At 38.4% G+C, this 17,365-nt stretch overlaps 1 protein-coding gene across 1 annotated transcript in view; it reads right to left on the reverse strand.

Moving 5' to 3' along the window:
• The window catches only part of ZNF521 (zinc finger protein 521), a 279,567-nt gene that overhangs the window by 116,430 nt on the left and 145,772 nt on the right, over positions 1–17,365 (reverse strand). Inside the window, exon 5 of the mRNA XM_089895014.1 lies at positions 16,415–16,499. Coding sequence (XP_089751140.1) covers positions 16,415–16,499 — 85 coding nt within the window. The remainder of the gene's footprint in view (positions 1–16,414; positions 16,500–17,365) is intronic.

The raw sequence follows: 17,365 nt of genomic DNA on the forward strand, positions 1-17,365 counted from the left end.
TCCAAGTCCTAATGAAGCAGCATTTACATCTAAAAAGGGAGCCAAGCCAAAAACCATCCTTTTCTAATATCTCTGTTTCAAACATCAGACTCCAATATAAGCTCCATGGTTTTCATTTCACTATTTTTTTTTTTTTTTTTTTTTTTTTGCGGTACGCGGGCCTCTCACTGCTGTGGCCTCTCCCGTTGCAGAGCACAGGCTCCGGATGCGCAGGCTCAGCGGCCATGGCTCACGGGCCCAGCCGCTCTGCGGCATGTGGGATCCTCCCGGACCGGGGCACAAACCCGCGTCCCCTGCATCGGCAGGCGGACTCTCAACCACTGCGCCACCAGGGAAGCCCTCATTTCACTTTTATACCATCTCTCTGAGCTGCTGGAAACAGGTTAAACACAACACAGGGAGTGGTGCACCAGTAGGTCTTTGGTGAAAAGGGTTGGCAGCAGTTCTACATACAGATATGTGTGCATGTGTACGTACACACACACACACATAAATACACAAACTATAAAAACTTATTTTAAAGAAAGGCCATTAAAAAATTAGAAAACTATAGTTACTGACAGAAAATTTGAATTGGAATTCAGAAATCAGCCATATAATTTAAGACCTTTGAAATGAATGTACTTTTAGTTCATAACATAACACGTGAGAGTTCAAGACACAGATTAGGTAGAACAGGGCTTTAAAGAAAGTTAAAATTACCTTTTCATTAAGAGAGAAAAGTTTTTTTGCCTCTAAACAAACCGATACAACTTGGAAGATTATAATTTTTTCATAAAAGACACATATACTTGCACACAATTTTACTGACTGTGTCATTACTAAGTTAAATTAAGCTGTTTCAATAACTGAAGAAGTTACAACTAACCGAAACAGCCTGGACATAGAATGCGATCTTATGATATCGCCAGGTTTCCAACATCACATTTATTCCATGCGATGGTGCACTTCAGCATAATAATGCGAGGATCCTAGGATGCAGCAGACACAGAAATAACGTCAAAAGCAATTCTTCACATTTGGATCTTACCACATCAAGTGCAAATAATGAACTTAAACATGAAAATGCAATTTGCTCCTTTTAAAGTATACGTTTTAAACTCTTGCAAAAAACAAAAAACAAACCCCCCCCCCCACATTCATTTCCAACGCCTCGAGGTAAGGAGGATGGCATCTATCACAAGTGCAGAGAATGTCTGAAGGATTTAGAAGCAATCTTTTCATAATGCTTCTTTGGGTGAGGAAGTAGAGTTACGAGTTGCTCAAAATTCATAAAGATCATTAAGTTTACATCCTCACAGAAGATCTGCCACCATTGCATCTCTCAGCTAGACTGTCAGCATCCCTGCCCAACTCTACTGAGAATAGGTCTCTGGTTCAGGACATTCATTCATTTTGTGGCATTAGTGCTCCAGTGTATAAAACAAAGATTCTGTCCCATTCAAAAATCAAACAAACAGAAACAAAAAAAAAAACCAAATTGCCTCCAGTGGAACAAGGATACAATATCATAACTGAATTCAGGTACTCATTCTATCAATAACCCTGCATGGAAGTAACTTTAAAAGGGAAGTAAGTTTTTATTCCAGCAAGTTGATTCCAGATTATCAACTTGTGTGTCTGCGCCTGCTGGGCTATCTGAATGATTACTCTGTCCCTCAATGCCCTCAGCTATGACTGACCGGGCACCGATGGCCATGACCCCTCACGGTAAGGAAGCTTCCTAAACAACAGTGAGCTTTCCTGCTTGATGAATTCCAACCTCACAGCTCATCTAAACTGAGCCTATGGGCTTCACGGTTTTCCTTCTTACTCTCCGCATAGGTCTACGGGAAGTTATGAAACATATTTTTCTAGTCCTCCCAGGAGCAAGGCCAGGTTCACAACTTGACCTCAGAAACACAGCAGTCCTGCAAAGCCAGACAGCCTGATAGAACGGAGTATCAGTGTTCTCCACCTGGCCCAACACAAACCATAACATGCAGCAGGGAGCAATGTTGCTTGTGGGAAATGACAAGTAAGGGATCAGTGGGAGAAAAATAATGGGATTTAATCACATAAAAATATCCCAGGCACACAGCTCCCTTTTCAACAAGCTGCCCACCTCAGGTGAGGGCACAATGTTCTTCTGAAACTAACCACTTACAATTTACAAGGGAGCTACCTAGCCAGATCTTTTGATCAGATTAAGTTATAGGATTCTGGGCACACCCAGAGATGTTCCTTCCCATCACTTGAGTATATGCACCTCCTGGAATAATTTTAAACACACATACAAAAACACCTATGTACGCATCACAGATGTCTTGGATGTGTGAGAAACGATCCCAGGAACAGGGCAGGCTCATGTGAAAGACTGTCACAGACTAATTAAGGACACTGCTGCCGAAAAAGGAAGGGTGACCCTGCAGTCTTATTTACACAATTTCCAGCCAGAGGGCTGTGAAGTGGAGCCCCAGTGGGGGCATTTCTATCTGAAACCCAAGGGCACCTGCATTAAGGAAACTGGTGTAAATGAATCCCTTTGCTCAATGACAGAAGGAAAGACACCAATACTTCAATTATCTTGGTATGGAATCTATGTGCAGACCCTCTTGGATTCTACATGACAAGACACAGTTCTCTTATTTTATTATTATTATTATTTGCACTTCACTCTGCATTCATTTAGAAGGAGGACATTTTGTGGCAAGAACAATAAAGCTTTTTAGGCAGAAGGTAGCGATTCAAAAATTGCAAAACCTCAGCTTTCAAAAATAGCCTAAGTGACCTCTTGCAGTACTCTGGCCACTCCAGCAAGCAGGAGGCAACCCCTGTGAAGAGCGAATTCTGGCAAAGTTCTCTCTTCACAGATGATGCACAGCTTAAGCTATAATGAGTTTTTGGGTTACAAATGCTGAACGCATTAATATTCCTTGATGATAATTATCACAGTATAAGCACCTTTCCCAATGTGAGTAGCATAAAGCAACTGAAGCAGCATTTTTACTACATTTGAAACAAGCCGGAAAATGGGATTTTCTACTCTTGTAACCTGGGGTCAACATACATCAAGCATTGAATATTAAACACACCTCTAGATGAATCCCGCATCCCTTTCCTACCCCTCTGCTTCATGTATACCTAAAGCTATCTCCTTTATCCATTCTTCATTATGAAATTCTTGATATGAACATACACGTGACATATATAATTCGAAAAAGAAATGTGTTTCCCCCCCAATCACGTGAATCCTATGTTTCTTCTTATGAGTATACAAATAGCACATAAGATCAGTAAGCCATGCTTTGCAGATGAGATGTGTCTCTCTGCAGTTTGAATGAATACTGTGGTCACTGGCTGCATATAAAACAGGATGAAAATTAGAATTGAGCAAACAGGCTCCTAGAAGAACCAAATGCATCACATATAGGACAAACTACATACAGCCTTTAACTTTATACTTTCGAAACTCATCATACACTTAAGCACTGAAAGGTTTACATGTGAATTCTAAGCCACCAACATGATAACAGTCATGATGTCAGCAGCATTATTTACTGGCAATAGTTCGCTAAGGATCCCGGAAACCAATTCTCACTCCAGATTAAAAGAACAATTATTGTTATTTGGATAATAACCATCAAATATTATAAGAAGAAATTGATAAAGGTGATTCATTATGCATTACATCAGCAGTATGTGTCTAAGATTTGGTGTTTGCCTAGCATACCCCAAACGGATGCTGTATAGACTTCACTTACTATACCCCAGTTGGATTTCATAATATGCTCGGAATAAACTATAAATTGACTTTTCCTCATCTCTTTTTCTTCCTCTCTCTCTATTTAGTGAAAAAGAAAAAAATGTCTATTTTAAAGCTCAACTGATACTAGGATGGCTCAAAATCATTACAATATAAGAGCCTCCTTTTTAAAAAGTATGCTATAATATCATTTTAAGATTCTATGTAAATAATCCCAACAGCACTTTGACTTAACAGTGACAAAATGAAAGCCAGTTCGAACCCTTAATCCAAAGAATGGGAATTGATTTAGGTATTTTTTTAGGTGTGAATCTGCTGAACTCATTTGTACCGTGTTACCCACACTTCATTTAGATAATATGCCACGCTATAACTGCCTCAAGTTCTGTAACATCGTTTTTACTTATGTGCTGCAAAAATGTCTTCAAATCCCATTTGAGTAGAAGGCAGGGTTATGAGGGAACCTTTACTAAATATTTAACAGCACCATCAGCTTATTAAATACTATAATGTGAGAGCCATGAAAACATGATACACAGTGCTTGCCTTTTTTCTAAAACTTAATGCTTCTGCTCATTTTGAACACTCTGCAAGCCCATTCATCAGCAGAACTGATGCATTTTAAAAAGTCCTCATTTACTAGCAGATAAATGTGGTTAGAGAACCTTTTTAGTGTAGAAATGATTGGAAACCTACTTGGTTTTACTGTGCAAAATTTGCTTTGCTCTGGCCTAGGGAAAAAAAAAACCTCACAAAACATTTAAAAGGCTATTTTGAAAGAGCATGCCAAGGAACACTGTTCAAAATAAAAGAAAGTAGGGGGTGTTTTTGGTTCACAGGAATATAAATACACCAAAACAAGGCAACAGATTTACAGACAGCTGATAAAGTACATGTATTCATCAAATCTGGAAATAGTATCTCAAATACACATCATATAATGAGATTACCCATTGTGACGTTGCTTTTGACCATGACATTGATGGCAGGTGATTTCATTTGCAACTATTCATAATTGCATTTTTTAGAAGAACGGGTTAATACAATTTTGCATTTAGTCTGTTAAGATATTTTTAACTAAAACTATGCTTTTTTAAAAAAAATAGTTAATCAGAAATTCTGTAGCCTGTTGCAGTGGGTAGAAAGTAGGAATTCTCTCTGAAAAGATATTTCTATTCACAAAGAGATACACTATAGTCTAATTTAAAGAACACCCCCTTAACACTGGAGGCCTGCAAAGTGAGCGCTTATCCTGTAAACACTGTGACAATGATTATCTGTCCTCCCCTGTTCTCAGTGGAGACTCTTGCTTTAGAAAATGTCTTGTGGTGACTTACTAAATTCAGGCTATTTCAATTAGTATTACTGCACATTAAAAATTAATTGCATTACTGAGTGGATTAAGGTTTAAATTTCAATTCTACAGTATGTGCACTAGAAATGACAGCTAAAAATCAATGCTCCTTGGCCCACAATCGGAAGTGTGTACACTTGAACAGCGCAGGCCTGGCGTCACCGGCCAAGCAGTTTTAAAAGACTTGATAGTTCAATTGAAGGTGTGTCAGCTCTAATTCTACATTTTAGTTTGAATGCTGCACAGTAGTTCAGCCTTAGAAAAAGAAAAACAGAACAACAGTTGACCTAACCATTTGGAAAAACAAATGGACACAGGTACTAAAATTATGACAACAAAGGGATTAGAATTCGCATATAATTATACCCAGGCTAAAATCTTGTTCATAACTCTGTTTAATAAGAACACAGGATCCTTGACTTAAATCCACACTATTTTTTTTATTAGTTACTGAGTGACAGCAGTCGGTTGGGGGCAGGAAACAGGCTATTTTGTAGAGACATTACTACTATGTACAACGCTCATAATAACTTTATGTTTTGTTTTGTTTTGTTTTGTTTTGTTTTTGGCGGTACGCGGGCCTCTCACTGTTGTGGCCTCTCCCGTTGCGGAGCACAGGCTCCGGACGCGCAGGCTCAGCGGCCATGGCTCACGGGCCCAGCCACTCCGCGGCATGTGGCATCTTCCCGGACCGGGGCACGAACCCCTGTCCCCTGCATCGGCAGGCGGACTCTCAACCACTGCGCCACCAGGGAAGCCCTATTCTATGTTTTAAAGAAGCCCAAGAGGATATGGAAAATACAAATCTTTTCCTTAAACAGGGATCCTATTTAAGCCCCCTTTATAAATTATTAAATCTCTTTGGGGGAAGGGACAAATGAGTTGATCATCCTGACGACAAATTTATTACATCTAGACGAAACGTGTGAAAGGAAATGGGTCACTTTTATTCACAGTAAATTTGTTCTTCTGAGGAGATGAAGATGGGAAACATTACAAACCAAGTCCACAGAGTAAAGGAGGATCAATAAAGGCCCACCAAGCCACCCAGGGTATCTGGGTTTGGAACTGAATGGTGATTGGTATGTGCCTAAGAGAAAAAATGCTGCCTGCAATGTTCCTTAAGATGCCCTCTGCGGTTGCACCTGCACCGGTGGCCAAGCGCAAGTTCAGGGGCAAGAGAGTAAAGGAGATGGGAAGTAATAACAACAATAAAAAGAATAATCTGTTGCAAATGGACCCCGAGGTGTAGTAGTCATCCCCATGCAACAATCACCCTTCACTGCAAGTTACTGATGCGGCTTCATTACAATACAGCATATAAAGGGGCAACATACAACGTGCACACTTGAAAGCTATGTGGTTTGATGCAGCACACACTGCCCTAGAAGGCACTGCTCGGGGAGCCAAGTCAGATTGTACAAAAGTGAAATTACCTGTAAAAAAATTAAATAGAGATGTAACATGTGTACAGCATCGTGATACATGGGCGGGGGTTGGAAAGACGATATAAGGTAGCAGGGAAAGGTGTTTCCTTAGTGAACTATTAAAGGCATTCCAAATTCATCTGAATTAAAACATCCTTTGAAGAGGTAACAACTTTTAGCTTTGTTAGAAGGAAAAGATAAAGGAGATGATGTTTCCTGTTTGGGAAATAGAAACTGGCACTCTGTTTCCTATTCTGATTCTTCATAAAATGAACTTAAACCATGTTCTTAGGTGAACTTTCATACGGCACATTCAGGTTACTATTATGCAAAAGAAGAACACAATTCGTTTCTCCCATTCTGGCCTGGCTGTAGTTCAAAGTCTTACTTTTCAGTCAGTGCCCAGAAGATGCTGAAGCAATGTGTTAAGGCAAAAAAAGAGATTCTTTCCTCACTAAGGATCATTGAGTATGTCATTGGTTAATTCTTGTTCTATGATCCTCATTAGCATGACTCTCAAGTTTCTGGTTATCATATCTGAAATATTAAGACATAATAACTATGAAGGTGCAGGTAATTGGATATTAACCAGAACATACTTGACTGGGCAGGAGGTAGGGCCCTGCTTAAACTAATCCTGAAATATATTAATCACCAATTAATGAAAGGGTTTCGAATTCATTTTCTATTATAGAACACCTCCGAGTATCTAAGCTTTTTCTAACAGAATGACTTGGAATAACAGCATAGAAATAAAGAATACGGCCATTTGATGGTGGGCCTGAATTAATTCTTTACAGCCTGTTGTCAGGTAATCATGAACAGTATAGTTAAAGCCTTGATTACAGTTACGAAGCCTGATGCAAAGAAGAGGGGATACTTTTCAGTGTTCGGCGGCCTTCGTTTAAATTCCAAATTTTTTCCTTTAAATGGCAGAGCCATAGCTAAATATTTCACCAGAGAGCTGTCATAATATTATCTGAGTCTTTCAGCCTAAGCAGACTGTAGCCCTCCAACCTAACAACAGATGTACTCTTAAAATAAAAACCAATTAATGGGAGCCAGAGAGATCCAGCAAGGGCATGCTTTTGTACATAGTAAACAGGAAGTAGTAAGAAGGTGATGAATATATTGAGGGATAAAAACCCTCACTAAGTGGTGGTTGAAAAGTCACCACCACTTAGATGGAAATAAAGTAATGCTGAGAAAAGAAAATGCAAAAAGAGGAAAAGAAAACAGAAAGAGGAACATAGAGAAAAGGAAAGTCATATTTCTCTAAAATCCACGGGGCTGTGAGATTGTGTCTGATGTGTCACAGATGTTCTCCTAGTTTGGTTGTAAAAGCCCCCACTAAGCTCCCTAGAAAAACTTCTGTACCTATTTCACTGAGTTAGAGAAATCGCTACCAAAATGCTATTCATCTTATAAAAAATTTCCAAGTACAGTATCCTCACAAAGAAATTCTAATATCTTTTCCAACTTAAAAGGTGTGCCCCCCAGATTCTCTGAAAAAAACTTACATTTTCATATACAAACTACTATATATAAAACAGATAACCAATAAGAACCTACTGTATAGCACAGGGAACTCTACTCAATACTCTGTAATGGCCTATATGGGAAAAGAATAAAAAAAAAGAGGGGCTATATGTATATGTATAGCTAATTCACTTTGCTGTACACCTGAAACTAACACAACATTGTAAATCAACTATACTCCAATAAAATTTTTTTTTAAATGTCATTTTTAAGTCAGAGAAGACAAGGCGTTTGGATGAATGCAACGGAAGCAAGGGACTGAAATGATGCCATCTCTGTTTTTCCTGCCTTTAGTTACTTAATTTGATGAAAATAGTTAAGAAAACTCCTGTTATCTCCGGGTTTTTAAAAAATTTCTGTTCTTTGTTGAATTTAATTTTAATAATTCTTAAATAAGCACTCACGGCAGATGAACTAAGATACACAGGCATGTCAGCCCTTTTATCAACAATTTTGCCATAGAAATACACAAACATTTCAATGGCTCTTCATTAGCAAACAAATCAACAAGTGATATTTTAATGCCTGACTTTATTCCATCTCTGTGGGGACCGTAGTTGAGAGTGTGATGTACAGTACAGAGAAAGGAATCATCAGCCACAGCGTCCCAGGGCTCTCTCCATTGAGGACTTCGAAGCCTCTGCTTAAAGAGTGCATTTAATTGACTGATAGACAGTAGCTTCTTTGTTCACAGAAGACAGCGAAGTAATGGCAGCTTGAAAATCGTACCATCTACAGGGTCTCCTGAGACTAGTAACAGGGGGATATGTGTCAGGAATAAATAAATAATCTAATTATTAAGCCACTTCCTGTCAAGTTAACTCCAATTTGTTGGCTTTTGAAGGCAACAAAACGAGGCATTTTTCCTCATTATGCTTCTCTTTTTATACCAGTGGTAATCACAGGCGGATTAAAGGGTGCCTGATTGGTTTTTTTGTCAAGGAACTGAGAAGCAGCCAACAGTACAGAAAAACAGAGTTGGGGTTAGAAGAAATTTCATGCTTGTCTCCTTTCCAGCTCCCTAACAGCCCACACGGCTGCCCCATACAGAGCCGCCAGCTGTACAGCAAATGTGTACCCCTCCAACTGAGGCCTGCTGGGCCACAGGCGCCATCCTGAGAGCCGTGAGATACCTTGCAATCTTGGCAGGTAGCTACTGCTGTCATAGGCATAATTCTAAAGGTGACCTAGGAAGCCCTATCAGCTCACCAAATGCAACAATATGAGCAGCTGAAGTTCAACGCCTACTCTCCATACTGGCTCCCTTTCCTTTGTTTACTGCTATGATTGGCCCCCCCCCCCCCAGTAGGAAATAACCTATGGAAATAGGTCATCAGAGACCTTTTCTTTTTATGTGTCTGAGCCGATCCTGTGGAAATAGGTCACGATGCCTATGTGTATGTGGGCCTGTGTGTGTGCGGGGATTGGGGATGCATCTTTTTATCTTTTGCTGATGACTTTCCCTGCCCTCCATTGAGAAATGTTTTGCAAACTTCATGCAGAAACAGACACCCACACTTGATAAACAACATATCAAACTGGTGAGTGGAAACGGATATGCCCGTGGCATATTCTACTGCAAGTCAAAGGAGAGGACAAAAACAGAGCCAGAAGCCCTACCAACGTCTCTCAGACAGTCACATGGAACCTTCTATCTGCCACAGACTCTGCCCAGCGTCTCTGTTTGGAGCTTAGGAAGGAAGGCTGGCATCCCGTAATTCTTCTTGGGAACAACGTTCTTCTGAGGTCTCTTTTAGGACGATGTGTTCTAAAAAGTAACAAGAAACTGTATCTTCCATCTGTCAGTGGGCTCAGTGAAAACCCCCAGGCTCACAGAAAATTAGCATCAGGAGAAATGTCTAAGAGGCTTTCTTAGGCGCTTGTAAATTAGAAACTCCACTAACTGCAAGTATTTTTACTCTTGTAAATCAAAGCTGCTAGGTGCAGGCTAAAACACAAAACAAGGATAAACACCCTGATTTGTCTTTTAAAAGCTTAACACTGAAATAACAGAGAGGCTCAAAGATTTCCTTGAAAAGTTGCTTCCGAAATAAGAATCCAAATAATCAGGATGAGCTCTTGAAAACTGTATCTTATTCCAAACAGGTTATTTTTTCTTTGAAAAGATCCTTTTGCTTTCATATTAAATTGTCTTTGTTTTTAGAAAGGCTCACGGTAGCGGAGCTTGATAATTTCCTGTGCCACCACTTTGCACTTGGTAAACAGTGTAGCTATGTTTTCTATTTATGCCTGCGTATGTCCTTTCTGAATACGTCTTGAATTTTTGTTAAATTGTGCAGATAATTAAACCCTCTTCATATTTACAGTCTGCTTCACTGGTACCATGAATTCTGTTTTCAGTTACTGTCTGCAAATTCCCTCTCTGAACAATTTCATACGAAGCAATAACACTTCATTTTACATACGTTTTATCTGATGTCCCCATACAGAGCTGTCAGCTGTACAGCAAATGTGCGGTTCTCAAACTGAGGCCTACCAGGCCACAGGCGCCATCCTGAGAGCTGTGAGGCACCTTGCTGTCACTGGCAAGCTTCCTTGCTGTCACTGTGACCATCATTCCACACTTCATACAACTTAAAATCATCTGATTATTAGAATTTGTGGCCCACACTCCATTTTATCCTTTATTTAATCTACCCCCACATCACATATTTGTTTAAATGTTTTGGCTGCTTTACAAATCATGCAGCCATCTGCACGGTAGGTGTGACACCATTTTTTAGACAAAAGTTACGTGGCAAACAAAGATAAAGTCATTTGAAATGCTTTGGTGTTTGTTATTCTGCCTGGTTCACTTGGACCAACTCTAAGAAATAAATAGAAATATCTGTGTAAATCGATGAACATCTATAAAAAACAACACCCAGCAGAGCGCGGACCTTGCTCCATTACCTACGTTAATATCATGACAGCTGAGGAGAGATGACCTGGCCCACTTCTCATCTCTCCTGTACAGATGGCTATTAAAGAGAAAGTATCCCTTTTGTATGGTCCATGTAGAAACCCTTTATGGGCTTTTCAAATAAGCCAGCATTGCCCACATGAGGGTAGCTTTCTGCTACCATTAAACTGCCCAGATTTCATCTTTTTTAATTCAGCTCCGGATGAAACAAGCCAGTATTTCAACATATTTAACACCAAATGCTTGTTTCTTACTTCCCCGAGTTTTGTAAGCAATCAACTGAAGATGACTTAAAAAAAAAAATTCAATAGTCTTCTCATTTAGAATTCATGTAAACTCCAGAGAACCTTAGGACAGTGCAGGTGGACACCTATCTATACACCCACACATACATGCACTACTGTAGATTCATTCTATTCATTTTTTTTTAAAAAGCAGCCAATGAAAGCTGAGAGTGTAAAGTGAAACATGGCTCTTTATCTCCCTATGCAGAGATCCATATCTTTGGATATTTCCCCTTCAGACACATAAAATCCAAAACCATTATAGGCCTCAAAATATTGGTTTTAGTCTATTCTAAAGCAAGAGCACTCAAGCTGAAATGTTTCAGAGGTGATGCTGAATGTCACGGAACTATAATGAAGATTAGTACGTAGCGCACCATCCACTAAAGAAATGGAAATGCCATTTGTGACCCTGGGCACCAAACAAATTGCAGAACATACGGATGTCACCTGCCACAAGCACAGACTAAAATTCCACCACACTGTACAAAACTGGCCTATGCATTCCTTTTGGCTTGATATCAGTCCTTCATAGCATGTGTAACATAATACATGGGTAGAGATATCTTCCCACATGCACTGTGGAAAGCTTGAATCTTTTCATGATCTTTTAAAAATTGTAACTATCGGGCTTCCCTGGTGGCACAGTGCTTGAGAGTCCGCCTGCCGATGCAGGGGACACGGGTTCGTGCCCCGGTCCGGGAAGATCCCACATGCCGCGGAGCGGTTGGGCCCGTGAGCCATGGCCGCTGAGCCTGCGCGTCCGGAGCCTGTGCTCCGCAACGGGAGAGGCCACAACAGTGAGAGGCCCGCGTACCGCCAAAAAAAAAAAAAAAAAAAAATTGTAACTATCCATAAAGCACTGAGTATTAGAGATTTGAATAAAAATAGTTAATACCTATGCATCTGTGTTTTTGTATTAGTTGTCATTCATAGTCCCAAATTCTAGCTTTGCTTTTCTAAGAGATAAATACGTTTGCTTCATCCAAATACTCTAAGCATCGCCCTTGATCTGGGACATGTTTGTTAATGACTATTTGTGGATTTTCCTATTTCTTCGCAAAAGAGCGTACTCTACCACCTTAGATACAATTTTGCTATTACATCACTCGTCTTTCTGATCAGATGAAAAACAGGAAAAAAATTATTAAGTAACCATCTCTAAGTCAATTTTTAACAACAATTCTTAGGTAAATGGTTTATATTCATTCCCTTCATATTCTCCATATGAGAACTATGAAAGCAAGGGCTGGAAATAGCCATAGCTATATAATGACCACTTGTCCTCCAAAGGCCATGACTGTAGCCATCAATTCCAAGGATAATGGTATTTCTCCCCTTTGATCATTTCTTTGTCAAGCTAACTGGCCTTCGATGGTGAGCTTACTGCCGGTTGTCTACCACCAGCCGCTCGCAATTTGCTCCCTCTGTTTCATGAGACAGTTGTCTGTGGCTGTTTGGAACACATTGGTCTCTTTGGGGATTTATGCGCTAGTTGCAATGCCAACCTCCGTAGTGATCGAAATTTCTTTCTAACTAAAATAGATAATTAGAGGCTGGTAACTATTGGTCAAGAATTATCAGAGTGAAAAAATTAAGCTTCTCATAAATAGTTCTTGGCAATGTCATCTCTTTGTATCGTCGCATGCTTAACAACCCTTTATTCAGAGCACTTACAAATTTGCTCTACTGCTGTTGAGCCTCATAATTTTATATGAGGCAATCCCTTTCCTGGGTTAAACACATTTACATTCTCTGGTCCCATCACGATCTGTGCTAATCCATACCAAATAATAATAACAACAATGATAATAATAATAACAGAAATCTCAAAGAGGAAAAAAAACAATAAATATTTACTGTGCTGATAAGAAGAGACAAGTGAATAATGAGTTAAAGGACACAGTGCACAATGGCTCCCTTCTGTATTTTCAGGTCAAAAGCCAATGTAAACTATGTGAAAGGAACAAAGGAAGACAAGAAAAAATTTCTCATCTGTGCAGACTTTAAAAGAGGGAAATCTTTTCCCCAGGAAAGCTGTTAAAATGTTTCGTAGCTCTTTGTGTGTGTGTGTGTGTGTGTGTGTGTGTAAAGAAGAAGAGAAGAGAAACCTCTAAATAGCCACTGGTCTGATTTCTTACTGAAACTGTGTCAAAATGCAATCCAGACTGAGGTTTTCTTTTTTTCCTTAATAGACATAAGTCAAATCCCGAATGCATTTTTATTGAGTAATTATTCCTGCAACTCAAACCATGTGTTCACACCTAGCTGCAAAATGGCACTTATGCAGAGCATCTCCAGTGTATACCTGGTAGAAACACTGATGGTTTTCCTTTCACAAATGTCCCTGGCCAAAAGCCTGAGACTAGCATATCCGGAAAGAAGCGTGGAGGTTCCCTGACATTGAAACTGCATTAAAATACGTGGGCTACGTAGAAGCAAATGCAAATGACTTGGTCAAAGAAGGGATTTAAAGTTACACCTCACTGAGTCATCTGCAGACCTTGTTTTCCATCAGGTGACATAATCTTTCCGCAGACTGACTGAAATGGAAAACAAAATCTGTAAAAACACTATAGACCCTCTTAACAAAAAGAGTAAGAGGCTTTTCAGATAGCCTCTAATCTCTCTTCCCTGCTAAATGTCTGGTTGAGATTATTTTTTGATTAGACAAAAAACATACAAAGATACACAACCTAAAAATACCTACCCTCAACGGAGGTATTTTAGCCAACAAAATCATGCTGCCTGCCTCATCTGAAAAACTAAGCATCACACTGGGATTTTAAAAAGGGATATCTTAGCCTTTGTGACATCCTCCCCTTACACATTCTCTCTCTCTAGATATTAACAATGTGGAGGAAGTGTAGGGACTTGGATGCATGGTCAACAGATGTAACAATTAAATGGATACTATTCATTTGTTTGGGCCTCAAGTGCAAGAGAATTACATATTTTATTATTAAAAAAAGCATGAATATTAACTAAGTAGGCCCTCTGTGAAAAGGAATAGAATTTGCTTCTCTGATGGAAGGTGAATTGTTAAACGCTCAGATCCCAAGAGGAGATGAGTGTCATATTAATCCACCATAAGGTAGAGGGGGGAAAGCTTTGGGAAAGCACTAATGATGCAAGGAATATTAAGAGAAATACTAAGGGAAAGGTATAAAGCAATTTAGAAAAAGGACCAGGACAAACCAATGAACGTTTTGGACAAATGATACTAAAATCAAAAATTCCTCTCACGCTCAACATTCCATTCAGATTCTACGTGTGCAAGAGAACATTAATACTGTGTTGAAAATATATTCCATTTGTTCATCTGGGCCCTGGGATAAATAATAAATCCAGAACCAGAAACATGTTTACACAGAATAAAACTAATCAGAAGCACAACGATTCACTAACTTTTCCACAGGCTGCAAACTTCCAAGAAATATTCTCACTAAAGCCCATGTAAAACTGTAGCATAAAGCAGAACCATTAACGACTCTCACCAGTAAACTCTACTCAAGAAATAAAGAGATGGAAAATATTAACACTCATTATCTGGAAAGAAGAATTCATTTTTTCTAACCCATGCCGCCCCCCACACCAAGTGCATTTTGAAAGTTTGTATAGAGTATTTTTTTGGAATCCAAAATAGAAAGGAAAATAGAAGAAACATTTCAATCTCTCTTACACATTGTCATTATCTCCTAAACACTCAGTAAAACTGTCAGTGTTATTCTGGCACATTTAATGTATAAGAAAATCACTAATAATATTAGTACTTAAATCTGGAAAATATAGAGATAAAGTGACCAAAATTTTAGACCAATATTTTAGCTCTTAGGTATATGTTCCATTTTGCATAATTAAGCAGTTAGTCTTTTATAAACCATAATCCTCCTAAAGACCATCATTTGAAAACTATACAGCAAATCTTATTGAAAACCTATTAATAAAGTTTCCAACATACTTTTGACTTCATTTTCATTAATATCTACAAGAGCATTAGAAGTTTTGTTGTAGCTGCTTTTAAGGATCGGTAACGACAGGTGGAGCAACCCTTCTACCGTACGTTCTCAGGATACAGCTGATTGCTGTATGATAAAACTTGTTTACCCCAGAAAACGAGTCCAGAGTCTAAAATGTTGAATTTTCTTTCCTTTCTTAGAGTTTGATAGTAGGAGACCATGAGGTTGATCAGACCTTTAAAATACTATATCACAATTATTCACAGTATTATAAAACACCATGAAAGGAGTATGAAATAAAAAGCTCTCATAGTGTAAAAACACAAATGAATGACAAATATAGTATAAAGTAATAGCCATTGCCATTTTACTAGCAGAAAAAGATCTGCTTGATAAAGTTTAATTGGCTGGTAAAATTCTTAGTGTTATTACTAAGTGCTTATCAAATTAAAAACATAGGAGGTAACCCCAGAGGAATTAAGGGATAATGGGACAATATGAGTAAGTGAAAAAATTATCCTTTTAGTTCTAGCCCATGGGATAAATGCAAAATCCCTGAAAACAGTGGCTTAGAGCGACTTCAGAGATCTTTACCCAAACTGCTTTTACAAAGATCTGTGTAAAATTTGGCGGGGAATAAAAAATGATGACTGAATTCTTTATGTGATCGTTATGATAATGATTATTTCCAGGCTGTTGAAACCATACATATAAAATTATTTTACGGCAATTTAAATTATTTATGTTTCCCTATCACAAAAACTCACCACTCTACATTTTGATACAGATGCTTAAGCAACACACAGCACTGCCATTACCATAATAACTTCTGAAATTAAAACCTGTCTAAAACTCTATGGAAAGCTAACATCCAGTTCATTAACCATTCCTGTTAGTCTTCAATAATGCAAAAATGATTAGAAGTTTAATTTGTTAATCACCTGTGTTTTGACTGGCAGTAGATACATAATCCTCTCCAGAAGTCTAAACTAGCCCTTGCAGAAAATAAAATGTGCTAATGTCTTATCAGGCCTAATAATAGTAATAAAAAATCAATCATGCTTAGGTAAACCATTGATGGTTGAACAATTAATTCATCTTTAACTCTGCTTAATTATATAGGCACTGACGTACACAAGGAGGAGAAAAATCTATGGGTAGTAATGTTTAGAGTGTCACTCACCAATCATGTGATTTGCAACATGCACCTGAATATCCCATTCATTGTAGAAAACCATCTGACACTTGATGCACTGATAGGTCTTCTTCTGAGAAAACAAGCATAGACAGAATTACTTAGACACATGCATTTTTTAAAATTTTAATTTAAATTTTTAAAAAACCCAACCCTACCTACTCACAGCATTTTCTTGAGACCTTGGTCTTATATATGTTGTTAACCAAGCTTCTGTGAGGCCACTTGGGCAAAATTCTCTGTCCTTACTATGACCTTATGGCTTGATCCTAACACTATGCTTTTAGTTGCAAACAGTTGGAAGAAATGAGGGCACATAATTCTGGCATAATATATGTTTAAAGATACCTGAACTCAAAAACAGAAGTTGGTATTAAAAAAACATCTGTAACACATGGCTGAGTTTCAGAAACTGATGTCTTTGAAGATCAGGCACACTTTCATTCTGACCAACATAACTGTAGTGTTGTTTCTAGATATTCTTAAGTAAAATAGCCAATAAGTTAAGATTCACAAAATGTAGCTAAGAGATTTAGAGATGATAATTTTTAGGTGAAGTATGAAATTTAGATGATGTTTCAGAAATTGCTAAGTACTAGCATTTAAATACATATCTTCTATAAAGAAATCATGTCATATTGAACATTCTAATACCATTTTATCATTTTACACAAAAGTCTTGTGGATAGAACAGGATTTATTATAATTCTGGTATCATAAATAAAGAAACTGAGGTCCAGAGAAGTAGGAAAATGTGCCTGATGTCACAGTGCCACACAGCTGGGAAGAGAAATAAGCTCTCTTGATTCTAAATGCAAGGCTCTCTGATAAAGGCAGCTTTTATGATTTCACATCTTTATTATTGTGTCCCCTATACAGCTCAGTACATATTAGATGAACTCAATAAGTAAAGTACTGCTTAAGTTTTCCAGAACACAG

This window comes from Delphinapterus leucas, chromosome 14, assembly GCF_059928025.1.
Source record: "Delphinapterus leucas isolate spDelLeu-1000000601 "Yukka" chromosome 14, BTC_Dleu_Yukka2, whole genome shotgun sequence".
NCBI classification, from domain to species: domain Eukaryota; kingdom Metazoa; phylum Chordata; class Mammalia; order Artiodactyla; family Monodontidae; genus Delphinapterus; species Delphinapterus leucas.